We start from the raw sequence: 25052 nt of genomic DNA on the forward strand, positions 1-25052 counted from the left end.
TCAGCTAATCCGTCATATGTTAGTATTTTAGAGAGTATACTCATGCTGTGGTTTTACTTATTCTCAAAGACAGATTTAATTTAGTACCAAGAAATAAATCACACTCCTTGCTGTACTAAGCTGTATTAATGCTATTGTAGCTGATTGCTACTGTATTACAAACTAATATCAAAATATTTATATTTTTTGCACATTTTTTGATTTATTTACAATGTAAGAAATGTGTAAGATTAAAATAAATTATAGTGGTGGATTGCCAAGTTTATCACAATAAATTGAAATTCCACTGAAACTAATCGAAATAAACATACCGAGCCATGGCTCGGTCCCCCGGTACTATTAGTTTATATGCAAATAATTTACTACCATAAGCTGTATTTTATTTGATTAAAAGGTACTATAAGAATTGTAGTGTCATTGCTATATGTGCTATATCATTCATGGCTTCAATTCCACATTTTTGACCGATATAGTCAAAGTCTACATCAGCATTATCTGCACACACTGCCACCGATCTTTTTTCTGTAGTCCACTCAATCCGTAGTTTGTTTTAATTTAAGTCCCTATGTGACTCAATTTTATTTTTCAGAGTATCGACTTATTATATTTTGTTGATTTTTTTGTTACCATAGCTAAATAAACAGTCTTAATGCTGTCCTCTACATAAGTAGTTAAATAATAAACTGTAAAAACATTCTGAATTTTTTCCCACAGAAGGAAAACTGAAATCTCATTCTCACAGGGACACTCTCTGTTCGTATTGTCATCTCAACTTAGCCCAGTGGTAAGCGGTGGCAGGATTTCAAATCGGGTGAGACATTTTATTTTCGTAGCCTATTCTAGTGGTCAGAAAAGATGATTGACACAACAATCAATTCTTAGCTACAGTATCGAAATAATTTATTTGCCTTTTCTGAGATTAAAATTAAGCATCAATGGTTTGTTAATAGTTTAAATTATGCGTGGTATAATTAATTCTAAGTGCAACAAAGAATTCAATCAATCAATGATGTTGAATTTATACTAATACTAAAAAATGCAGGCAAACATTGTATGGTTTGTGCACCTTCTTTACCACATACATGCAGGTGTGGCTGTACCTAACCACCTGTTAATTATTTCTTTGAGTTTTATATAAAAAAAAATGTTTTGTAAATATTTACTTTCTTGTTTACCTTTGCTTTCATGGATGTTATATTTTTCATTAATGCAATAAATTTTATAAAATGTTCATTATGGTATTCATATAACACTGTACAACCACAATAACCACACAGCAATATTTTTTTTGTAAATAAATTGATTGATTGATTTGGTTTCATTTACAGCATTTTTGAATTACGTAAACAACTATTTGAAAGAAGCTTATCAACGACTGAAACATCGGGCATTTATAAGTAAATACATTTTAACAAGCATAAGTAAGTAGTCTTTTCTTAAGTAAGTCTTTTCTTTGGTATTAGGAGTAAATAAAACTGCAAATATCTCATAATTATGAATATGTACTGAATTAGTGAATAGGCCTACAAATATTTTCAAATGGAATAATCTCACTTAATAGTTTTCTGCCATTTATTTACTTTCGTTCTTTTAAGAAAGTTACATTGATTGTATTACTTCTGTGACTTGGGGATTTAAACAGTTCAAACTTTGACATAAACACAGTTAATAAAGACAGTAAGCTGATTTACCCTCTTGTTGCGCCCAGACGACCAAACTGTCAACCTTTGAGTGGAGGGATGAGTAGCAGTCCTCAAATCTCCCCCGAGCATCCAACCCCACTGTCTCGAAGTTTGTTTTGACTCCGCACAGCAAAGCCGTAGCGCAAGCGGACGACTCCCCAATTTGTGCGTCCAAATTGTAGGTCTGTAGAAATACAAGAGTTTAAATAGCAAGTGTACTTTTAATACTTTTCAATGAAATGGCGACCATACAATGTAGGTACTTTAAGCCAAGTATGAATGGGGATGAGTGTAGGATGAGTGGCTAGATCTTTTAGTCTTGTTACTGACTAAGGCCGACATATTCCTTATATTAATTAATAGCACATACAGCTAATGGCAACTAAGGGACCTACAGTTTTTAGTAGAATCCGAACCAAATTTTACCTTGGTATTAACGAATTGGTCTAATTATCAGGATTGTACTGCGGATAGTAGTAGTACTCACTAGTGCGGACGTTAATCCACCACCAGGGAGTATCGTTTCATGTATAATGTACTAGGATTGAGCGCGTTCTGGGAACATGCACCGGTGCACCGGTGTTGCCCCGGTGCAAAAAATGTGTCGTTCTGGGAGACCAATGAGTTAACCTAGCAGACAGCTATTTCCTCTTTTTCCTCCACCGGTGCAAGATTTATGTACCGGAGAAATTGTACGGTGCATAATACACCGGCGGCCTCTGATTGGTCAGTTTCTTGGACAACAGCATGCAGCTACGGCAAGATGGCGGGTCCATCGAATAATGTTCATCAGTTTTATAGGTTATGTTGCGTAATGAGTGAATAATTTATTCTATGAGGGGGTTAAACTACGAATAAGTGAATAATTTTCAAATAATTTATTCTGTGAGGACAAATTTGTTTGGTTTAAATATTATAAAGTAAATAAAAGGTGAATGTGTAAATTATAATCCGATGTGTACCGTAAACCGGTGAATAACCGTTCTGGGATACCAAGACTCTTGCCCCGGGGCGGTACCGGTGAATAAGTCACCGGTTAATCTGCACCGGTGCACCGGTACATGTTCCCAGAACGCGCCCATTGTTTTTAGAGCAGTGAAAGCTAGTTGAGCGGAGCGATCACGTTACATGGTTTTTAATAACGCAATAAATTAAAACAACGTTTATAGGTATAATACAACTATTTTATCAGTTTAACTTAGCAGATTGTCTCAGAAATATCAACATCTATAACAAGTTTCATAGGTAAAGATGTGGACATTACATACATATACTTTGTATCGGTATTTTTTCTATGTTTGCTTGCTAATGTCATCTGGTGAACCCACAGCTCCAGTTGAACCCGACTGATCGACATTTTCTTAATCTTGTCCATTTTTTTGGCAATGCAGAGCGAAATAATCCTGCATTGATCTATATGATCGGAGATTTTTTTTAAGGACCTGCCTGCTTTGAGAGAATTGAACAAATAGTTTTCACCATACCTTATAAGATCTGTTTTCTTAAATATTGTACATTTAAATTGTAAAAGCGTTGTTTTCAAGCAAGTGTATATTAAACTGTCACAAATATTGCCAGAAGTAGTTGTTCATGCGTTTCGGGCGTTTATAAGACTTCTTAATTTTCTACAAATACTAGGAAGTTTTTGAGAATGAATTCTGAAATGTCCCTTAACATGATACTCTTATGGGGAATTGGATATTTTCTTGTAAACAAAAACGCAAAAACTACTTTACGCTCACTTACTTGGGCAATTGTATACCCAAGTCGTTGCCAATATGCTGATCAATACATCATGACGATCAAGTGTCTTGCCAACACGATACTATCATCAAAAATATTTTAAGTTTTACAATAGGTTGGGAAGTATAGAACCATAGTAGACCGCGTGTTTTGTTGGTAAGTTAATAGCCAACTTACATAAACATTAATTCAACGATATGCTTTATTAGTCAAAACAGCTCATTAAAATTGTTTGTTTAACTCTCATTTACATATTATGATCAATATTATATCTTTGCTATCAAACACATTGTCGTTATATTTAGTCGACATTGGCACACTGAAACGTTTCCACATTTAATTTCACAATAGGATAGGAAGTTTACTTGCACTGCTTAAAGTAAATAATAAGACCGCATCTTCATAATAGCCTATTTAGATAAAAATATAGATTTTATAATACCTAGTTTTTTCAAACTGCTGATTCATGTAGTTGTCTTAATTCCCATTCACATAAGATGGGTATTATTTGTTATAACCTAATTTAAATTACATAAATACACTGTGTAAAATACTGTACCTATCGATCAGTGGTAGTTTCCAAATGGCATGTAATATTTTCTTTATTATTTGATCAGTGGGCATTATTAGAATGTTTATCCTTTGTATTGTATTTAGGTAATTTATTCTGGTATTTAGGCCGGACACAGAAAGTAAAGTAGATCAGAATGTTTATCCTTTGTACTGTATTTAGGTCGTATATTGGCTTGATTGTAAACATATGCTACGATTCATGGTTTTGTTTACATTTACGTCGTTATTTTGTAACCATCATGGCAACCCATAAAGCAAATGTTAACATTTAAAAACTTCGAGTAAGCTTTAAATGCTATAGCCATTATCAACAAATGAAATGTTTTAGTCTTAAAACAGCAGTTAAGCAGTTTATTGTTAGCAGTTATTGAGTGATAGTGTTAGAAAGTTTGCATTGAAGCCGGCCCCAAAGGGCTTCGCTTCACTCCACTCAATTAGGTGACACTAATGTACTACCCGAATAAAATAAATCAATTCAAGGGGTATGCTGCTAGTCTAGTGGTTAGCGTCCCGGACTTCGGTGCGGGAGGGTCGGGTTCAATACCGACACATCCACAAAACATTTATTATCTCATGACTTCTCTTGTGAAAGGGCACTGGCGTGGAAAAAACTCAACAATGAATAAGAAATCAAAGCTAAGAACTGCTAAATATAAATACAGAATTTTTCTTATGATTACTTCAAGTGAAATAAACAATTTAAGTACAAAAACCACTCCAAACTATCCATCTTCACTATTAACACATTAAGGCAGTTAGTCTCGTTGCAATGTCAAAAGTTAAAACATTTTTATTTAATAAAGTCTAAAGTGTCATTTCGATAGAATTTTATTTGTTTTTTTTTATCTTTAACCTTTAATACCATATATTTAAAACAATCTATATTAAAGTTTCCTAAGTTACTAATAGTTTGATCATGCAATTTGAACTAAGGTATTATAGTGATAATTCAAAGTGAAACGGTGTAGGATTTTCAACTGATCTATAGAATAAAAATCTAAGTGATTTGTTACTGTATTGGTATGGATAAAAAGGATTTGCACTTGAGTAAAGCATCTATTAGTATTATCTAAAAAAATGACCAATTCAATGAACCAACTATTGACCACCGGATCTTTTACCCCCTTAACCGAAAATATCGGTCCGTTATAAAGTAAATAAATACTGATGGAAGTTTTGTTACATAGTTAATAAAATTACAACCACCCGAAAAAAAACTGAAATAGTCTGTCAGCTGTAGTAGCATTTACAGTTGTTATCATCGGAAAATGGATTTGGATCTCTCAAGGACCCTTTCTACCCATCTCCACTTCGCAGCGGTTATATAAATATACATCTACAAGTTATATAAGCATGCACAAATAAGAAGTAACATTTTTAATTGTTACTTTTATCATTATTTTAATACATCTTAACGGCTAAAAACACAGTTCAACGAAATAAAGCAACAGAATATATTAAAGTGGTCAATGTACAGTTCACTATGCGTAGAATTACTGTATACTATGAAAGTCCTACTTTCACGTTCAATTTAATTTTCCTTTTTTATTAAATTAAATAATTACGCATCCAATTTTATTACAGAACAAAATATTGTGCTAATAAACGAATAAAAAGTCCTTAGCTAATTTAGTTTTTTTTTCCAAACACTGCAACATTTATAGCCATTAATTTTTAATAACGGTCCTATAAAATTTTAAATATTTTAGTATTTTGGACGAAATTGTATGTTGATTTCAATACTTAGGATGCTCAAACAATATTGAATGTTGCGAAAGATATACGTGGGGGTTGTTTCTGGTTCAACTAAGTTCAATACAAACGTCACATGAAGAAATGTGACATTCAACCCGAATGTTTTATATACTTTTGTTTATTGTATGCGTATAGTTTAGTATGTCTGATTACTCCTTAATTCACGAAATAGTGATTAATTCATATACTTGCTTGACCTTTAAAAAAATATTCCCAGCTGTATTAGGGTTGATTTATATTGATAATTGTTTTATGGAAAGTAAATAAAAGAAACGTCTTATAACACTTACAACATATATTTACACTTATACTGTTACTCACAAGACGGTAAATATACAAAAAAGATGGTAAGTGGTGATCGACATTCGCTTATTGGGTCTGATGATGTTTGGAGTGTCCAATCGAAATCGAGACAATAATGTAGTTTTTACTTCAATTAGTCAAACCATCATAGTTAATTACTGGGATCTTATAGCCAGGAAAAAGCCATGGCGTAAGTAAATTTGAACAGAAAGCTATACACTTGAAACTTATAAAAATATAATTTTCAACCAAACGTTCAATGAAAATTTTGTTCAAAGTTTTCAGAGCTAAAACTCTATCACTTTTATTTTGCATTTTCACGACAAAGTTTACACTACTGAATAACGTAATCCATTTTTTTCTAACAATTGTAGTGAAAAAACCAGTTAATCTTCAATCTAATCCAGCTACCATAAAGTGCTTTAAATACCTCGGTGGATTCAACACGACCACGGTGATATATATTATCAATCATGGATATGTTTACAATCATGGGGCTATTTTCAGGCATCAGAGGACGGAAAAACATAGAATTAAAGTAAAGTGATATGTGTTTTTGCCGCAAATACGTGTGTAACGATATGACAAACTACATTCCTAACAAGTAAACTGTATCGTCCTTCAATGCCGAAGGATGGTCCCATATTGTAAATCGACATCAGTAGCCAACTAAACCATAATGATTACCGATAATGCAGGTATTTAAACCACTTTGTAACCGCGGCAATCTGGAGGCTACCTGCCTTGCAATGTAATCCATGCAAATAGTTATTATGGACTTGGACCTAAAACCATAGATTAAGAATACCATTAAGAATATCTGAGTATTTTCAGCTATGCAAATAAAGGGGGTGTAAAATTAAGGCTCGGTTTCGTAGGTTAGGGGTGGATTTTGGATCCAGACACGTCAACCACAGAATATTGTTCACGATTGATGGGAGCGGACGCTGTTTTAGGTTCGTTCTCATTCAGAATGTGAGTAAAGCGATTAATTCGTGCATATTACAGAACAAATTGACTATTTCTCATTTATCTTAATTTTCACAGGGCAAGTTCAATAATGATAGCCTTCTTAAAAAAACAGTCAAAGCACTTGGAATGAAAATGTAAACTCACTTTGGTAAGAGCGACAGCTGGAAACTTGTCCCAGGAGAGGTGGGAATCCTCACCACTCATTCCATGTCGTTGGCCCTTGAATATCCTGGAAGCCGTAGTGGTGGTCATCCCTAGACCGTCGCCTACCAGGAGGACGATATTGCGGGCGCTAGGTCGGTCCGCCAAGGGGGCGGAGCCCCATCCTCGCAACCTCTGGTGCAGAGCCCTTCCAGCCTCCTCATACCAGTAGTCTCGACCTACGGAAGATATTTTACACAGTTAACTATGGATTAAATAATTGTTTATTGAAATTCAACATTAAGTTCTGCTTATCATGAAAAGCTTGATGGATCAAGAAATATACGGATCTTGCTTGAGTTTCTATATTTTAAAAACAAAATGTTTCGTATCTTCTTCTTTTTAACATGGTGTTGCTCATTAAACGTACAAGGGTAAAACATTTTTGGAGATAAAACGAGTAATCGTGCATTTTGTAAGCGGAAAACGAGAAACAAAACGGAACGGGCTTTTTGTATTCCTTGTTCATTTTATGGATACATATATATTTTTCAACACAGCACACTTAACAAACCAAAAACTTTATTGAAATAAGGTGATAAGAGTAAATTGAACTTGTAATTCTCTAGCCTGTGGTGGGCTACGAACCATCTTGTTGTTGCATTGTCGCATTACAAAAATGTAGGTCAAGGTTTTCAATATAAACAATACTTAAGTCAAGACCTCAGTAAGTCAAATAACAGAACTCAATATTTTCTCAATTCAAACTGTCATATTTTGTTAACATTTAATCATTATTTTGACCCCATAAAATCTACCTTCACTCGTGTCTACCTTTTTCCCAAAATGAATTTCGACATTGGAAAATCTTCAAAATAATTCAGCTATTAATTTCAAATTGTTTATACTCGGTCGTTGTGTATAAAAAATAATATGAAGAAATTATATGACATTAAATAATATATAATAATTCTTACTCTTAAGAAAATGTATAAAAGATGTGCTAGTCTATAAATAGTATAAAAATAAAATTATTTGGAACATAATTTAGTCAGTAACTGCTTTTTACATACCAAAAACAAATGAAATATTACTTACTATGGACCAAACAATATTAAAATGCTTTGATATATGTAGCATTTTATTTTCAATATTTTATTTTAGCTATTTTTTTTGTTAACTTCAAAAACAATTTTACTACATTTCCTTAAATTAAAATATTTTATTCAAGCAAGTTATACATTTTAGAAAATTATTTATTTGAGTAAAACTATGAAATTAAATTAAATTCAGAATAAAGCCAAATTTAACTTGAAAGTCTATAACAAGAATATTCTATGAAAATCACTGTACTGGTTGAAGCAAGGTGATGTGATCTGATTGGCTGGAATGTTCCAGAAGTTGTGAATTTTAGCCAATCAGAGAACAGTGCACAGTCAGCATGCTTTTTCCAGGTTCCATGCTCATTCTCTGCCTGTCTTGTGAAGTAGTAGTTTGATGCATGTGACTATTATAAGTTTTGTTGTAATTTTAAAATTTCCCCCTTTTGGGTAAGTAAGTTTCAAGTAGATATATTCCCTTGCTATATATTGTTGATATAGGCCTTGCTAAACCTAATTTTTTGTAAACATGCCATATTTATCATTTTATAACCAATTTGTTTGATGTTATTCAGTATAGGTACCTTTTTTATCTTGAAATAATTTGCTCTTTAAAGAAGTGTATTTAAAGTAGAGTATTAATTACTTTTGGTTCTTTTTAGGGTTGACGTATTTGACGTATTTGAAGTATTAATGAAGAATTTTACCATTTTAATTGTTTTGAAGTAAAATGATTGTAACATCCCTTTTTCAAGTAAAGATTATAATATGTAAAGGAAGATTTATTTTTACTTAATAAATTTCAAAGCATGAAGAGAATATGAATATTATTTTACTAATTACCTCCAAGAACATATTTTATTTACTTTATACCAATCTAAATCAAGTGTAAGGTTGCTGGCAAGAAATAATTTAGTAACCCTACATATACAACAAAATAAAAACACACATACATATTTTTATGTTTACAATGAAACATATTATGTGACATAATTTTGATTTATGATACATAAATTGTAATATATATTTTCGTTAGAACCTTTTTGGGAAATGTGCATTTTATATGGAGATGAAATCAGCATTTTGATATTTTAAACGACCGCAGACTGTAGTTAGGCCTAAATAAATAAGATGCATAATTAAATTATAATGCTTTGAGTTAAAATATCAAATTAAAATAAGACATTTCAGCATATCCAAATTCTACACTTTCGTGTTTACATAACTGCAAAAAGTTCACCGCTTTTAGTTTATTGGCTCTTGAACTAGATTGTGTAAAACTCGACCCTATTTCAATCAGCTCGAACCTTGCTGTAACGTCAATGGCACAAACTCTAAACAGTCTAAATTTGATTGCAGATAGGGTTTAATATTTACAATTAAAAACATGTAGGTTGAACAAGCTAGGTAAATAATATACCTAAACATTAACATTTCATCATAAATTTAATATTCAACATTTCATTATAAGTTAAATATCCAACATTTCAACAAATGAACTCTTTTTACAGCATTATGAGGAAATCAACTATGTAGCTTTTGAGATTATTGTATGTAAGTAAATGAAATAAAATGTTATTTAAATTCAAACAAACAACTTTATTTGCTTATAGTTATTTATGATGATTCAATGTTTGTTATATGGATAGTTATGTCTTATTTTATTTCTTAGCTGTACCCGCGGGCTTCGCCCCGTTTAACTTCATAAGCATTCGCATGGCTCATTCACGTCCTGGTTGAAGTTCGTTCGCTACGCTCACTCACCTTTAGGTTTGCTCGTTCGCTACGCTAACTCGCCTCCAGGTTGAAGTTCGTTCGCTACGCTCACTCACCTTTTGGTTGCAAATTAGCTGTTGTCATAAATAAAAAAAAAAATAGTGCTGCACCCTGTTGGTAATCCTTGTAACTTTTATGCTATTGAACATCATAGAACAGAACCCAAGGTTATTAAAAGAAAAAGAGGTTGCCTCAGTCGTGCGTATGACGTCACCCGCCGACCCGGACGGTGCTGCTCTTAATTCACACAGCTGCCACCTGTCAAATTCTTTGTTATTGTTGTTTGTTTTTTATTTATTTAATTTCATAGAACTTACACAAAAACAAACAACAATAACAAAGTATTTGACAGGTGGCAGCTGTGTGAATTAAGAGCAGCACCGTCCGGGTCGGCGGGTGACGTCATACGCACGACTGAGGCAACCTCTTTTTCTTTTAATAACCTTGGAACAGAACCAACTTGTTTAATTGAAACAGCTGTTAAGATTCGTTAATTCCTTTTAAATATGAAAAATCATAAGATTAACATGGGGAACTACAGAGCCACTGGGGCGGAGCCCGAAAGGGTTTTTGAGATAAGAATATGCTTTAATGTTAATCGGGAATGTGAGCTATCATCATGCCAAATTTCAGTCCAATCCGTCCAGTAGTTTATGCGTGATTGAGCAACACACAAACATACACACAAACTCACAAACTTTCAGATTTATAATATTAGTAAGATAACTCGGGCTGCCAATATTTCTTTCCTAGAAGCATTTAACAGTGAAATTTACTTCCTAAATTTTACATTTTTTAAATACAGTGATAATGATTCAATGAGAAAATTCCAAACAACTAAATAAAATGATCCATATTATCCATATTGTATATAGTTAATAATCTAATAACCAGATAAACAAATAAATCTAAATTTTACGAATAAATGTTAACAGCCCATTGTCAATAACTTTTGTTTAGAATTTTCAAAACAAAATCTAATTAAGGGGCTTAAGCTACTTCTATTCTTTGGGTGAAAAGAATAGTTCAATCAGCAAAATTGTCCCGACGCGACCCTTACTAAGGTAAGATGTTGGGACCTGATAAACTCAAAACACTGCACAATTAGTGAGTAAAGGAGGTGGTCGTGCCTTGGGCGACTGGCTTATACTCGTCAAACTAAAGTTTTGAGGGAGCGAGGGTGAGCTTAAACCAACCCTTGTTCTGAAAATTTGTGATATTTACATTCAATAATTTTGTTTTTATGTTTCTATAAAATCGCCTGTGGAAATCATAGTTTAGTGAAATAAACATTAATAGTAAACATAACTGTATTACAAAATGTGTAAGAATATTATGTGAAGGTTGTATTAATGTTAGTATTGGCATTATTAAAATTTAATTAAATAAAAGTGTGTGTAAACATAATTTTATGACTATGGGGTGTCATGCGTGGCAAAAAATTACATTAAATTTTTTTTAGCGAATTTCCCTATAGGGAAGTAGCTATTACCGTAGGTGGCTCGGTAAGACCTAGGTGCGGGACCGATTTACTTTTTAATTTTGATGTCCCCAGTGGATAAAAACACAATTCGTTCAAATTTATATATATATATATATATATATATAAGTTACATATACATATATAAGTAGATAGTGTCATGCTGATAATAGGCCACTTTGGATACTAACAGAAAATACGTATAAAATAGTTTTTTATTACATATCATGTTTATACAACTAAGACCCGTGAGTTTTCATGATTAATTTTTGTGTGTATATATATGTTCATGAACGCATTAACTTAATTTTTGTCAAATGTTTGTAACTCTAATTTTTTAGTAATTTTTGTCCGATTTTGATTAAATTTGGTTTAAAGGCGTAAGGCGCGATAAACTTGAATGAGTTCGCGAACCAGCGAACTAAAAAAATAAATAAATAATTACTTATTTATTTATCAGTAATTTATTTATTTATTTATCTATTAATAATATAGTTATTTGAAATCAGTTCAAAACTATTTCAATTGCTAATATTTTTTAATTGTATGTATCAAAGTTGTATGCTGTTTGCTTTAGGGTAGTTGTCGTGCATGTAATTTATGTTATTGTGTATTAGTGCCTTATGTAATTGGCTGTTAAGCTGTATAAGAGAACTTAAAGAAGAATTTTGATTTTTGAATTTTTAATCGGACCATGGGCTTTACGGGGTAAAAAATGGGTTTTTTAAATTTTTACCCTCAAAACACAAAATTTCCCAATTTCTCTAGGCCTTTTTAAAGAGCTTAAAAAACGATAATTTAGTATGTCAAAGTGTTTTTGTACGGTTATTGGTAACGGAGAAAATTTAAAAATCTGTAAAAGTCCGATGTTATTCTTATAGAGAATATTCTAAAATGTTGTAGTTTGCTTGTTTATGAATATAATTTTGTTAAAACTTTAAAAATTTATTTATTTTATACTAAGCTATTATTATTTTAAAATAAAACACACTTCATTAGTTTCCATGTATCAGCAAACCTAGGTAATCGTTATTTAAATAGATTTAATTGAAAATCAAATCAGACAAATGGAAATTCGCTTAGTTGGCAGGTTTGCTGTGGTGGGGGTATTTTGAACAATTAATATATTTTCCTGGGGCGTCTATAGAACTAAGTGATCTTAAATCTTTGGTTCATCGGTGTTAATAAGTGAAGTAAGAGTCTTTGGATTAACGAAACCTTATATTCCCAATTACATATAAATTAACTTAGGATTAATTTATAAATAAAACATTGTTGTTCAAATTTTACACAAAACTTGTTCTCATAAACATTTGGGGGTAAATCCTCATTCCTATAAATATGCATTTTTAAACAATTGCTTTGTCTTGGCCCTGATTGTTTGCTTATATTATAACATTATACATAAAAATAACTCCTATTCAAATCAATCGTTTTCGATTTTATATTATCTATCTAAATAGACTTTCGTATTTTAAACATATAATTTACTATCTTATATATTTATTTATATTAAAATCTTAATAATATTAACATTCTCTTAACAAAATTATCTCAATCTAAAAAATATAAATAATTATTTATATTTTAATATTTATCATAGTTATTCTGTCCTTTGAGCATTAATATAGCGATTTAACAGCACATTCTATTATTCTATAGTAGCTTTAAACAAATTAATCAAAATTGTAAACAAAATTCTTTAAAAACCATCTGTACCTGTCATGGGTTTTATGGCAAGTGTTATTTTTCAAACTTTAATCGTGCCAAATTCAGTCCTAGAGTTGAATAAAAAGACGCTAAAACAACGTATGGATGCCCACTATTAAATGGAATTGAATTACAAGCGGGAATTGGAAAAACAGTTTCAATGTAATACCATTGACTATAAATAGTCAATGGTAATACTACGCCTTCAACTATAAAAAACTGAATATTCTGCTTGTTTTATTTACATCGAGGCTCAAGTAACCGTCGATTTTCAACTATTCGCTATTCAAATCAAATTTGTTTGCGAAATTGTAGTTTAAATTATTCGATTCTGATACACATATTAAATCATCAACATAAAAAAATATTTATTGAATGTGTATGATTACATTTATCAAATGTAATTTTTTGAAGTTATGGTGTTCATCTAGTATTTAAAAGATTTAGGTTAGATCCTGAGAAAAAGTACGTTTTATCAAATTGCCTTTATAGGAAGAAGCTATTACCGTAGGCGGCAACGAAACATTTACGTCCGGGACCGATTTACTTGTTCATTCTCGTGTTTCCAGAAGCCTTTGGAAAAAATATGGGACAGCATATTACTTTTTCACTACTCGTTTAAATTTTTATATTTGTGTTTATATAAAACACATTTGGATATTTGTGTCCATGAACACAATAACTCAGGTAATTTTGGTCCGATTTTGATGAAATTTGGCATGAATGTGAAGAGATGATGAACTTAAATATATTTTTATTAAATACAATTTTACGAAAATCAAATAAATGGTCAGCGACTGAATATTTTCAAATATATTCCAGCCTCCAGTCTATTGTCTAAAACAAGCCATTCGAGTGGGCAAATATTATATTCTGTTTTAGATTTTCGTCAAGTATGCTAAGAATTAAAATAAAAGTAATAAGTTAAAAGTAAAATACAACTGTATCTGGCGCCTCCTTGTCAGGTACGGCAATCTGAATGCAGCATCCATTTTGCCGCTCCGATTTGGCTGGCGTTCTGCATAAAGGAAGAGCGCACTCGATTTAAATTGACTAATTACAGTTGTAGTTTTTTTACCTTAATCACCATGACGTCTTAACTCATTATTATTGGCCAATAAAACTGGTCTACATGGACCCCATACAAATTTCTAATATGAAATAATTTCTTTATCTTGTGGTCCAAAACCCATATGAAGTAATGTTTACATGGATTTACTTGCACATCTGTTAGAACAAGACATTGAATAAGCAACAAATGTACTACTTCATCCAAATATATGCAAAAATAAAAAATAAACTATTGAAAATAATCAAGCAGTTTTTAATAATTTTTATAAATGAAATCCATGATATACAGGTATTTTAAGTGGTCAACTTCTAGTATACACACAATCCAATGAGTAGCATAAACCATTTATTTATCTAAAAACATTTAAGTGACATAGTTAAAAGCTTTAACAGTAGAATATATGTAATATCCTAACAGTTAACAAAAGTTGACCTACAAAACAACGTAATCGAATGAAACAAGCGAAAATTGTTGAATTCTGAACATTAACAAAAGCTGAAAATAATCTCGTTTTGTTAAACAGATCTCGAACAGATATTCAGTCAATGTTTGCAAAGTAGTTCCCACATGTTGCGGGAATTCTAACCCTCCTACACATGAAACTTCTTAGATTTGTGTATTTTCTGCTATTGTTATTATTCACGTATTGTGTTTTGCAAGTGAAACGGTTAAAATTCTAGTCTCGTTGTCTAATGTTGGCCATTTAGTAAGATAGCATAAAAAGTTGTTTGACCAATGACAAACGAAATCTGGGTCATCTACTCCACGGGGAATTGAACCAACGATTCTCAGATTTAAAGGCGATCCCCATAAGCACCTGCTATATGACCTATATGAGCCATGACATATACAAATACCCCCGCCGCAGCAAACCTGCAGTCTAAGCGAATTTCAACTTGTCTGATTACATTTTTACTAAAATATTTCCATAAATGAGACATATTTATTCCCAATTTAAATAACATTAGATTTAACCAGAGCTTAGGTTTGCTGCTACGGGGAAGGTAAAAAGTGTTTTTTGAACATATGTCAATAGTATAAAATGAAATAAATAAATTTGCCAAATTGTATCAACATATACCCATAAACAAGTAAACTACAACAGTTTTCATTTTCTCCATAAGAATAACATGGGAATTTTAAATTACACTTTTTTTGAATTTTTTCCGTGACTGTTAGGCATAAAACAGCGCTTCAATATACTAAATTATTTCTTTTTTTAAGCTCTACAAAATAGTTGAGAAAGAAATTGCAAAAAATTTTATTTTTAGAGTTAAAAATGGGAAAACCCCATTTTTACCCCATAAAACCCCCAATAAACCCCTGTTCCCATGGTCCGATTATGCTGGTTCGCGAACTCGTTCGAATAACGTAGGTTTACACGTTTGTACCAAATTTCATCAAAATCGGATCATATTTGCTCGAGTTATCACGCTAACGGACACATATATAAATAAATATATATATATATATATATATATATATATATATATATATATATATATGTATATGAATTTGAACGGATAGTGTTTTTGGCTTCTGGGGACCTCAAAACGAAAAAGTAAATCGGTCCCGAGTCTAGGTCTTACCATGAGACCTACGGTAATAGCTTATTCCCTATATGGGAAATTCGCTAAAAGAATTAAATATAGACCGTCAGCTGTTCTGCGGTTACCATAGGTTCTGGCGCACACCGCTGGGAGCACCATTTGTTATGGCGTTTGCGCTACGTGACTTCATGGCGCGCCCAGCGGCGTGCGCCAGAACCCTATGGTAACCATGGTAACTGCAGCACGGCTGACAGTATATATTTAATTCTTTTTGTCTATGGCCATGATGAGGATATATTGGAGGAAACCATCTAATGGCACAAAAATCGTATTTATAGACGAAAGTTGATATTTTGCTCTACATTGTTTAATTTAGTCCACTACCAAATATGGAATTGATTTATAGTTTGTAGTAACAAATTATGTTGATTATAAAGCACCATATTTAAGTAATTTATCCATAGCATTAATGGAATATTTGGGGATAAAAATGGACGTGCTACATCAGTTCAATGATCAATTTTAGTTTCTACTTTGACAGGAAAGTTTAATTTAGAATCGTAGTGGTATGCGTTATTTATTTGTGAAATATTCAATTTCATGATATATTTATTTGTCTTTAGTCAGTGTTTAACACTTTTTTTAATACTCTCGAATCATGTGTTTTTCTGATACTTAATACCTATAGGCCCGATAATAACAACAATACATTATTCTATATTAATTAATTGGTCGAAACAGTGAAAAACATTTCGTCCAAGTAAATTTGACTAATCTTTTCGTCACGAATAAAAATGAAGTCTTCATAAATATCTGAACTTTTTTTAGGCACAAGGAGTCAAACAAATAGATAGGTTAGTAATTGATATTTGTAAAAACAATATGGTTACATAATAAAAAATATACTGTATACACATTTTAAACTACACTAGTAATATGTATAGTATCTAGATAATTGAAAATGTTGGCACGTGTTTTTAAACATTATTTCTGTTAACTTAATGGTGTTTACCATTAAGGTAATAGGTAAAACCTCAAAATTTTCACTAACTTTTGAACATTAATTTTAACACGAATGAAGGGATGCACTATTTTGTTTAGAATTAAAAGGACCATAACAGAAGAATTTCAATCAGAACCAGTTTTTCTTTAAAAAATCAATTTTTCCGTTTTTAATGGGTTTTTATGGGAAAATAACATAAGTAACAATAACTTTTGAACCATAATTTTTACAGAAATGGGGGGTTGCACTTTTTTTTTAGGGTGAGGAGGGAAAATGCTTTTACGCACACAGGTAGCCAGCCTGTAGTGTGAGACTCCTGAGTTTATCACAGACTACTCACTAAAAAACCCCCTCTACTCTGTTGGACACAGACCTGGAATTGTTTGTCACATTACTTCAAGTCAGGCCAACATGTGACCTAAGCCCACAGGGCTCGCACCGTTTCTGGCATTATTTATTTTTTTGACCTACACCGCATCCCGGTCGAGGTCAAGCTTCTTGGCGCGGAGAACACCCTGGATGTAAAGCGACACACAGGTCCAATTGTCCTCACCCTCCATCATCATCGGTATGACTGTGTCCACCAACAGCAGTCCTACGAACTGTTGAGCCTCTAGGCGGGGCCTTTCCCAATGCTGGCAGTGGAAGAAGGTGTGTTCCACGTCATCGGGAATGCCTGGGCAGTATATGCAATCGGGTGACACGGCTTTGCCCATCCTGAACAAGAACGACCGGAAAAAGCCGTGACCCGTCAGAAATTGGGTGAGGTAAAAGTTCACCTCTCCGCACCGCCGATTAACCCAAGGTTGGACCTGTTGTATCAGTCGCCTGGTCCAGAGCCCCCTTGTCTCCTGTTCCCAGCTCTCCTGCCACAGCTGGAAGGTCCGGGTGCGTTCCTCAATTCTTGCCTGGTCCTCCCCACGGCGCTGATAAATTGCCTTTCTCTCCGCCGCCAAAAGTTTGACGGGGATGACTCCAGCAACCACCAGGACGGCGGGTTGGGACACTGTTCGATAGGCAGATGCTACCCTTAGTGCTGCCTGACGTTGCACTCGAGCGAGCCGCATCCTATATATCTCCTTATTGAGAGCGTCTGCCCAGACTTCCGCACCGTACAGGAGCACGGACTGGACCGCAGACATCAACAGCCTTCTGCGGCTGGACCGCGGACCTCCGACATTAGCCATTAATCGACTAAGGGAAGAAACCATTTTAGCGGCCTTGTCCGCCGTACGGGTGATCTGGTCTCGCCAGCTGAGCTTGCTGTCCACCATGACGCCAAGGTACTTTGCGGCACGAGTGGTTTGGACTTCAACGTTCCCCACCATCAAAGGCACGATGGTGTCAATCCTCTTTTTAGTCAGAATCACAATCTCAGTTTTGCTCAGAGCGAGCGAGAGACCATGTTCTGCATTCCACGCGTTAATGGTTCGCATGACTCGATTTAGTTTCAGCTGGGCAAGCTCAATGCTACGTGCAGCTATTAAAGCCGCAACGTCATCTGCATACCCAACTAGGACAGTTTCCTCAGGCATCTCGGATCTCAAGAGGCTGTCGTAGGCGACGTTCCAGAGGTCCGGGCCCAGTATGGATCCTTGAACAGCACCAGAAGTTACATCCATCGTCCTGGAGCCTTCTGTAGTGTCGTAAATGATGAGGTGGTACCGGAGGTAGTCCTCTATCATGCGCATAAGGTATGCCGGGACGTGGAAAGTGTTCTCCAGTGCGTCCAGCATATCGCACCACCTCGCGGAATTAAATGCGTTTCGCACATCAAGTGTTACAAGCAGCACAACCCGACGAGAATAGTTGTTAAACTCCTCAGCTCTCATTACGGCTCGCTTTACCTCCTCAATAGCGTCAACCGTTGACCGTCCCTTCCTGAAGCCGTACTGACGAGGGGATAGATTTCCTGCAGCAACCACAGCTGAATTCAGTCGGGAACGGATCAACTTTTCCAAGACTTTCCCAGCAGTGTCCAACATACAGAGAGGACTGTAAGAGGAGGGTAGGTCTGGGTTTCCTTTTCCCTTCCCCACGAGCACAAGCCTAGCTGTTTTCCAGCAGAAGGGAAACTTACCCTCGGCCAGACAGGCATTGTACGTGCTCAAAAGGATTTGTGGATTTATTGAAAAGACTTTCTTCAGGGCCTCACCAGGTACCCCATCCGGTCCAGGAGCCTTGTTGTTCTTCAGGGATAGAACGGCCGCCTCCAACTCCTCGAGACTGAACAGCGGTACGTCTTCCACCCTTCCGAACTCCCGCAATGGGCGCAGTGTGTGAGTCGGGAAAAGGGACTTTACGATCCTCTCCATAGACCCCGTCCATAACGGAAGGCGGAGAGCGGGTGCCAAGCTTCTTGGTTACTATCTTGTAACCCAGGCCCCACGGATCGGAATCGACATCGTCCCTTAATTTCTCCCAGCAACTGCGTTTGCTCCGGTTAATGGCCCGGCGAAGAGACTTCCTAGCCACCTTGTAAGCGTCAGACTTAAGACGTCTATCTTCAGGTTCTCTGGCCCTGGTAGCAAGACGTCTGGCTCTCAATGCTGCCCGTCGCACTTCTGCGATCTCGGTTGTCCACCAGTACACAGGTCCCTTCACCTGCCGAGACACGGTAGCTTGTCTCTGATGACTATCCAGGACATCAAAAATGATGTACTGGTGGTCACTGGCCGTATAATCCTCTAGCACTTTCCAGGCTCGTATCCTCGGCAAGAGGGACTCAGATGCAAGCGTGATGTCTGGGATCGTTCCCCTCATTCCGGGACGCTGGAAAGTTGGCGTGTTGCCCTCGTTTATGACAACAAGTCCAGCCCTGGCAGCAAAGTCCAGGATGTACTTCCCCCGGGAATTAGTGAGAGTCATTCCCCACTCGACAGCCCTAGCATTGAAATCCCCCGCCACGACAACGTGCCCGGCGGTATCGCGCACGCTCTCTTCCAGGCGGTCTATCTTTCCACGAAAGTCACGGATAGCCTCGTTGGGGGTGTGGTATACACTAAAGAAAGTGACATTCCCGCACCGGACCCAAACGAATCCTCGGCCCTTCGCGTGACTTCTTACCTGCACTTTAGCTGTATTACGAACCCAGAACGCAGCAGTACCAAGTGTATCGGGAAACCAAAGAGATGGGTCCCTGTCCCGGTACTGGTACTGTTCGCTGACCAAGAGCGCGTCAACACCGTGTTCGAGGGCAAGCTGACTGAGAAGCGCATCAGCCGTCCTGGATCGATCTACATTGCACTGGAGGATCCTTATTTTCGTGGTTGGGCTTTCGCTTGTTGTAGTGCGCCTTTAAATGCACTGCACTGCCCAGACCCAGCTATATGTTTAGCGTTTTTATCATTGAGGCCTTTCTCCTTACAGAGGAAACAGGTCTCGACTTTACAGTCCCTACGAGTGTGACCCACCTCCCCGCATCGAAGGCAGTTCTTGCCTCGGTCGGGCCCTTCGCAGTTTCGGGAGGAATGGCCGAAATCAAATCATTTAAAACATCTCGTTACTTCCACCCTCCGTCTCAACCTGCAATTAACCCATCCAACCCTCAAATGCTGGAGTGCCAAAACCTTACTGGCATTTGCGTCTGCCATCTCGGCAACCGCCATCCGCTGTTGACTCCGGTTTGGTTTCGTGAGCCACACCCTCAGACTTGCCGTTTGTCCGGCAAGCTCGGGGACAGCTTTTTTAGGGCATCAATGACGTCATCCTCCGTTGACACACAATCCATATCCCGAACCTCGACGGACGTCTTGGGTTCGAGAGCACGAACGGTGCCCTGACCTTCCACAGCTGCCTTTAGTTTGGCAGCAAAGGCGGCTTTATCTTTAGACTTACCCAGTTCGAGGAGGACGTCCCCGTCCCGGGTTTGTCTAATCGACCGTACAACCGTGTCGGTTTGCTCTGGCTTAGCCTTGGCCTTGATAACACCCAAGACTTCGGCGAATGATCTTCCCTCCAAAGGCTTGACCAAAATTGCCTCAGTCCTAGGCTTTTTGGGCCGCGACTTTTTAGAAGCGAGTGCCGAGCCAGGCACAGCTTGGGCCACGCCGGTCGACTGCGCCCTCACTGCCACATATGTCTTGGAGCCGACTTCCGCGTGCCTCAATTTCCTCTTCTCCTTTTTCGTAAGGCGCTTTTCCCACACAGTCCCAGATGGTGTTTCTACGACTGACCCCTTTCGGGAGCTACCCTCAATGAGTGTCGCAGGTTGCTGTGGCTGTTGAGGTTTCGCTGGAGCGGCAACTACGTCAGAGAAGGACCTAGAAGTCTGGGTCGCCTTGACCTTAACTTTAGGCTTTGCTGTCTGAACAACCTCTTTTTGGAGGGCTTTCTGATGTAGGCCTCCTGCGTTTCTTGGAAGGTCGCGCATTGTCGTCAGGTAGGGACACCACCTTCTCGGCGATCCTTTCCATGGCCGCCTTGCTCACCAGCCGGCAGGCGAAGACAAAACCAAGGTCGTCCTCGAGCTTAGCCATACCATTTTTAACCACTTGGTTAACTCCTCTCTGCGTCTTAAAGGTTTCAAGCATTGCCTTTATGGTCTGCTCCATGTTTCGGAGCCGGTTTTCAATGTCATTTTCTGCGTCAAGATATTGCTAGATATTACCATTCCCGACACTTCCAAATCTAACGCTGCTGTTAGGGATTCCTCCGGCATCCCTTCACCAGACTTAGAGGGTGGTCCACCGTTTCCTTCTCCACTTGTCAAGGGAGATCCCAAAGTCAAGTCTTTTGTACACCTGAAAGTTGCAGGTGGTGGGGACGTCTTCACGCCTTTCAATGTTGGCGATCTCTGGACCTTGGAGCTTCGCCCAAAAGGGTCTCGCTCTACTTCCGACTTCTTTTCTTGCTCATCCGAGCTACTTATCAAAGATGTGTTCAGGGTATTTGTTTTAAAAGCCATCTTGTGTTTACCAGCGCATCGTGCGGCAAGGGGCGGCCCGGAATAGTCAGGAACGGGTATACCCTCGGGGACAGCGCCCCTACCCCAGTTCCCCGAGGCCCAACCTCCGTTTTCCCAGCACCGGATACCTGACGTGCCGGGGGTCACCCGTCACAATGTAGAGCCCGACCTCTACATCCATGCCGCACTCCCTGACCAAGGACCGAAGTGGCTGGCTTCTCACGACTCACTGAGAATACCCATCGGCAGTGCAGAGCACACATCAACCCCTGCAAACACAACAGGGGCACTCCCAGGGACTCCCAGTGAGAGCGTCGGTCACCCTTTTAGTCGCCTCTTACGACAAGCCCGGGAAGGCTGCGGTTCTATTCTAACCCCGAAACCGCAGGGGGAGGGGGGTTGCACTATGTTGTTTGGAATTATAAGTATTACCACATACTAATTTTAATCTAAGCCGGATGTCTTTCGAACATACGATTTTCTCTTATTTTATGGGGGTTTTATGGGTAAATAACATAATGTGCAATAAAAATTTAACCGTAATTTTTATAAAAATGGGAGTCCTACCATTTTATTCAGAATTTAAAGGGCTACAACATACTAAATTTTCATCAAAATCGTTTGGGCCATTTTTGGGACAATCAGATTTTTCCGTTATTTTACGGGTTTTTATGGTTAAATTTCAAAAAAATGAAAAAACGCGTGGAGATACCATGGATTAGTACCTGCATACAACATTTCGTCAAAATCGGACTATAGGTCACCTCCGTTTGCTTGTTCCAGTGGATTGAATACTAGAAAACACAAGGATTATTTTACTGTTTTTACGTTTGTACAGTTCAAACTGAAACAAAAATACAAGTTTTGCTAGTCCAGTCATATTAGGGTTTTCGGTGGAAATAATTCCTTAAAATGGTGGAAAAACACACTTTATTGTTCTACCTGTAGCAGCAAACCTAGGAACTCGTTAAACCAAATGTTATGGATATAAAAAAAAATAATAAACTGAAAGAAATCAAACTAAATTGATGTTTTATTAATATTAAATTAAATTTTCTAAATAACCGTTATAGATAGGGCAAATATAGAATAGATGCATTTTAGTGCGTTCTTCAACTTTTGTTTTTTGAAGATTTCTGTATTTCCATTAGTTGGTAAAATATTGACAAAAAGGCAGCAAAAGTATGAAAATTGGACGCCATTTTCCATGATGGTGGCCGTAGCACTGTATACACGAATGTTGATTTTTGATATGTTGTTACGGGGTACTAGTACAACACATGTGCAAAGTTTCACCACTTAGGAAATTCCAGGCAGAGGGGTATTCTACCTAAAATGCCTGGACTATGCTGAATACATCCCTACTTTGTTTAAAATGTAAAAACCCTGTGTTTTGGAGTCTTCAAACCATTAAAGCAAAAATAAGCAGATCCAAACCTCAACAGTGTAGCATGGTTGGGAAGCCTTATGAATGGCGCAGTTTTCCAAATTTGTTGCTACCTTCTTGTATACAGGGTGTAGAAAAATGCAATAGACCAATGATTTTTATAAAGACCCTAATTTTTCCTTTTGAACGATTTACAATGGAGCTTTTTTAATTGATCCTCTTACGTTTACAATGATTCTTATTAAAAATTTAACGTAAGACAAGAACATGACATCATCTACGCAAATCCGTTTGAAGTTAATTGAGAAATTGCTGTATTGTGTTTAAAAACATTGTATTGTGTTATATAAAAAAAAAACATTCTATGGTAAGCAAATTTTTTGACTCGGAACCCGTAATATGCATCATAACACTCAATTTACATTGTATTTACACAAAAAAATGTTTGTAACACTGATGACCAACCACCCTGTATATCAAAACGTTATGACGGGAATGATTTTATATTTACGTTGGGACAAATTTTAATTTCCCATTCATCATCCCTTTTTAAGTAATTTCTTTAAAGATACAAAACAATATTTACTAAAAATGAATTATATAAATTTCGATTGAAAAACAGAAATAATCTTATAAAAGGTACAACAATATTAATTCTTACCTTGGTCTACAGTGGAAGATATGCAGAAGGTCGAGGACATGAGAAGGCAAATCAAGGCGATCTGCTGGGGAGCAGAAGAACCAACCATAGCTCCAAACTACATCAACACTTGGACTTGCACTTACACTTTAAATTGCGCTTAACCCAGTAGTAGATCATTGTTTGTACACAATCACAATCACACTGAAAGAGTCATAAAGGCTGTAGAAACTACAGATCTTAGGCTGTTGAAATCTGTACGTTTTTGATTTGATTAAATATTAATTTATACGAAAACGAACAACAATCGCAACATCTGCAAGATTTGATTGGCACTGACATGGATAAATGAATGGATATATCTTTAGTCATATCTATAATGTCTATTTATTGTGAAGTCACAAAACCACCAAAGAAAAAACATAAGAAATAAAAACAGCATATAAAATATATAACTTGAATTGCGCAGTAAGCTCAGCTAATCAAAACTTAATTCATATACTTTTAGAAGTGCAAGATTATAAATCCATCAAATAAAAACTTGAAATCGTTAAGGATTTAGGAATAAAAAAATTGGCAAATTGACAACACAACAAAATAAAAATTTAACCATCTACTTCGTTTCGTGTGAGGAAACAAGACTATCGTATAGTATAAAAATTGAAACAAATATACCCAAATTCGCTTCGAAATGGAAAGATCGGGGGAAAATAATTAGATTTTGTCCTGAAGATCGTTATAAATCATAAGTTTATATACAAACAATTCACAGCAGGAAAAATGCTTATTAAATTTTTGAGGGTGGTAAAACAAGATGGATACTTGTGGCTAATATTAATGTATAAGTTGTGATAAGTTAAAATATCCAGAAGAGGGTTACGGAGCAAATTGTATCGTCATTGTTCGATTTGATGAGTTATTAAGGTGTATAAACCAAGCTTTACAGTGAGTTGTGCTCAAGAAGTAATTACACACAAAGGAGAGATGTCAAGCAAGTTGTATACTTGTGATTTAATGAGTTACTAAGGGGTATACAACAAGCTATAACATAGTGAGTAGTGTTCGACAAGTAATTACACACAAAGGAGAGATATGTCAAGCAAGTTGTATACTTGTGATTTAATGAGCTACTAAGGGGTATACAACAAGCTATAACATAGTGAGTAGTGTTCGACAAGTAATTACACACAAAGGAGAGATGTCAAGCAAGTTGTATACTTGTGATTTAATGAGTTACTAAGGAGTATACAACAAGCTAT

The 25052-nt window shown here is 36.1% G+C and overlaps 1 protein-coding gene across 1 annotated transcript; it reads right to left on the minus strand.

Annotated features, from left to right (window-relative positions):
* Window positions 1–1665: 1665 nt before the first annotated feature.
* LOC128998978 (intestinal-type alkaline phosphatase-like) lies at window positions 1666–23999 on the minus strand. The gene is made up of 3 exons (XM_054425335.1): window positions 23815–23999; window positions 7173–7408; window positions 1666–1866 (listed from the first exon to the last, which is right to left on the minus strand). Exons 1-3 carry the CDS (start codon window positions 23900–23902, stop codon window positions 1666–1668), a joined length of 525 nt encoding a protein of 174 aa, XP_054281310.1. The 5' UTR covers window positions 23903–23999.
* Window positions 24000–25052: the final 1053 nt, after the last annotated feature.

Source organism: Macrosteles quadrilineatus, unplaced genomic scaffold (genome assembly GCF_028750875.1).
Source record: "Macrosteles quadrilineatus isolate MER2022 unplaced genomic scaffold, UCM_ALF_1.0 Scaffold_7__1_contigs__length_78375512, whole genome shotgun sequence".
Lineage (NCBI taxonomy): Eukaryota > Metazoa > Arthropoda > Insecta > Hemiptera > Cicadellidae > Macrosteles > Macrosteles quadrilineatus.

Bases quoted from the DNA above. Each gene is read 5' to 3' on its own strand.
- LOC128998978 (XM_054425335.1), bottom strand. From the start codon at position 23,902: ATGGTTGGTTCTTCTGCTCCCCAGCAGATCGCCTTGATTTGCCTTCTC. The intron at 7,409-23,814 runs GTAAGAATTAAT...TATCTTCCGTAG, and splicing joins ATCTTCCACTGTAGACCAAG to GTCGAGACTACTGGTATGAG. The intron at 1,867-7,172 runs GTGAGTTTACAT...GTATTTCTACAG, and splicing joins CAGCTGTCGCTCTTACCAAA to ACCTACAATTTGGACGCACA.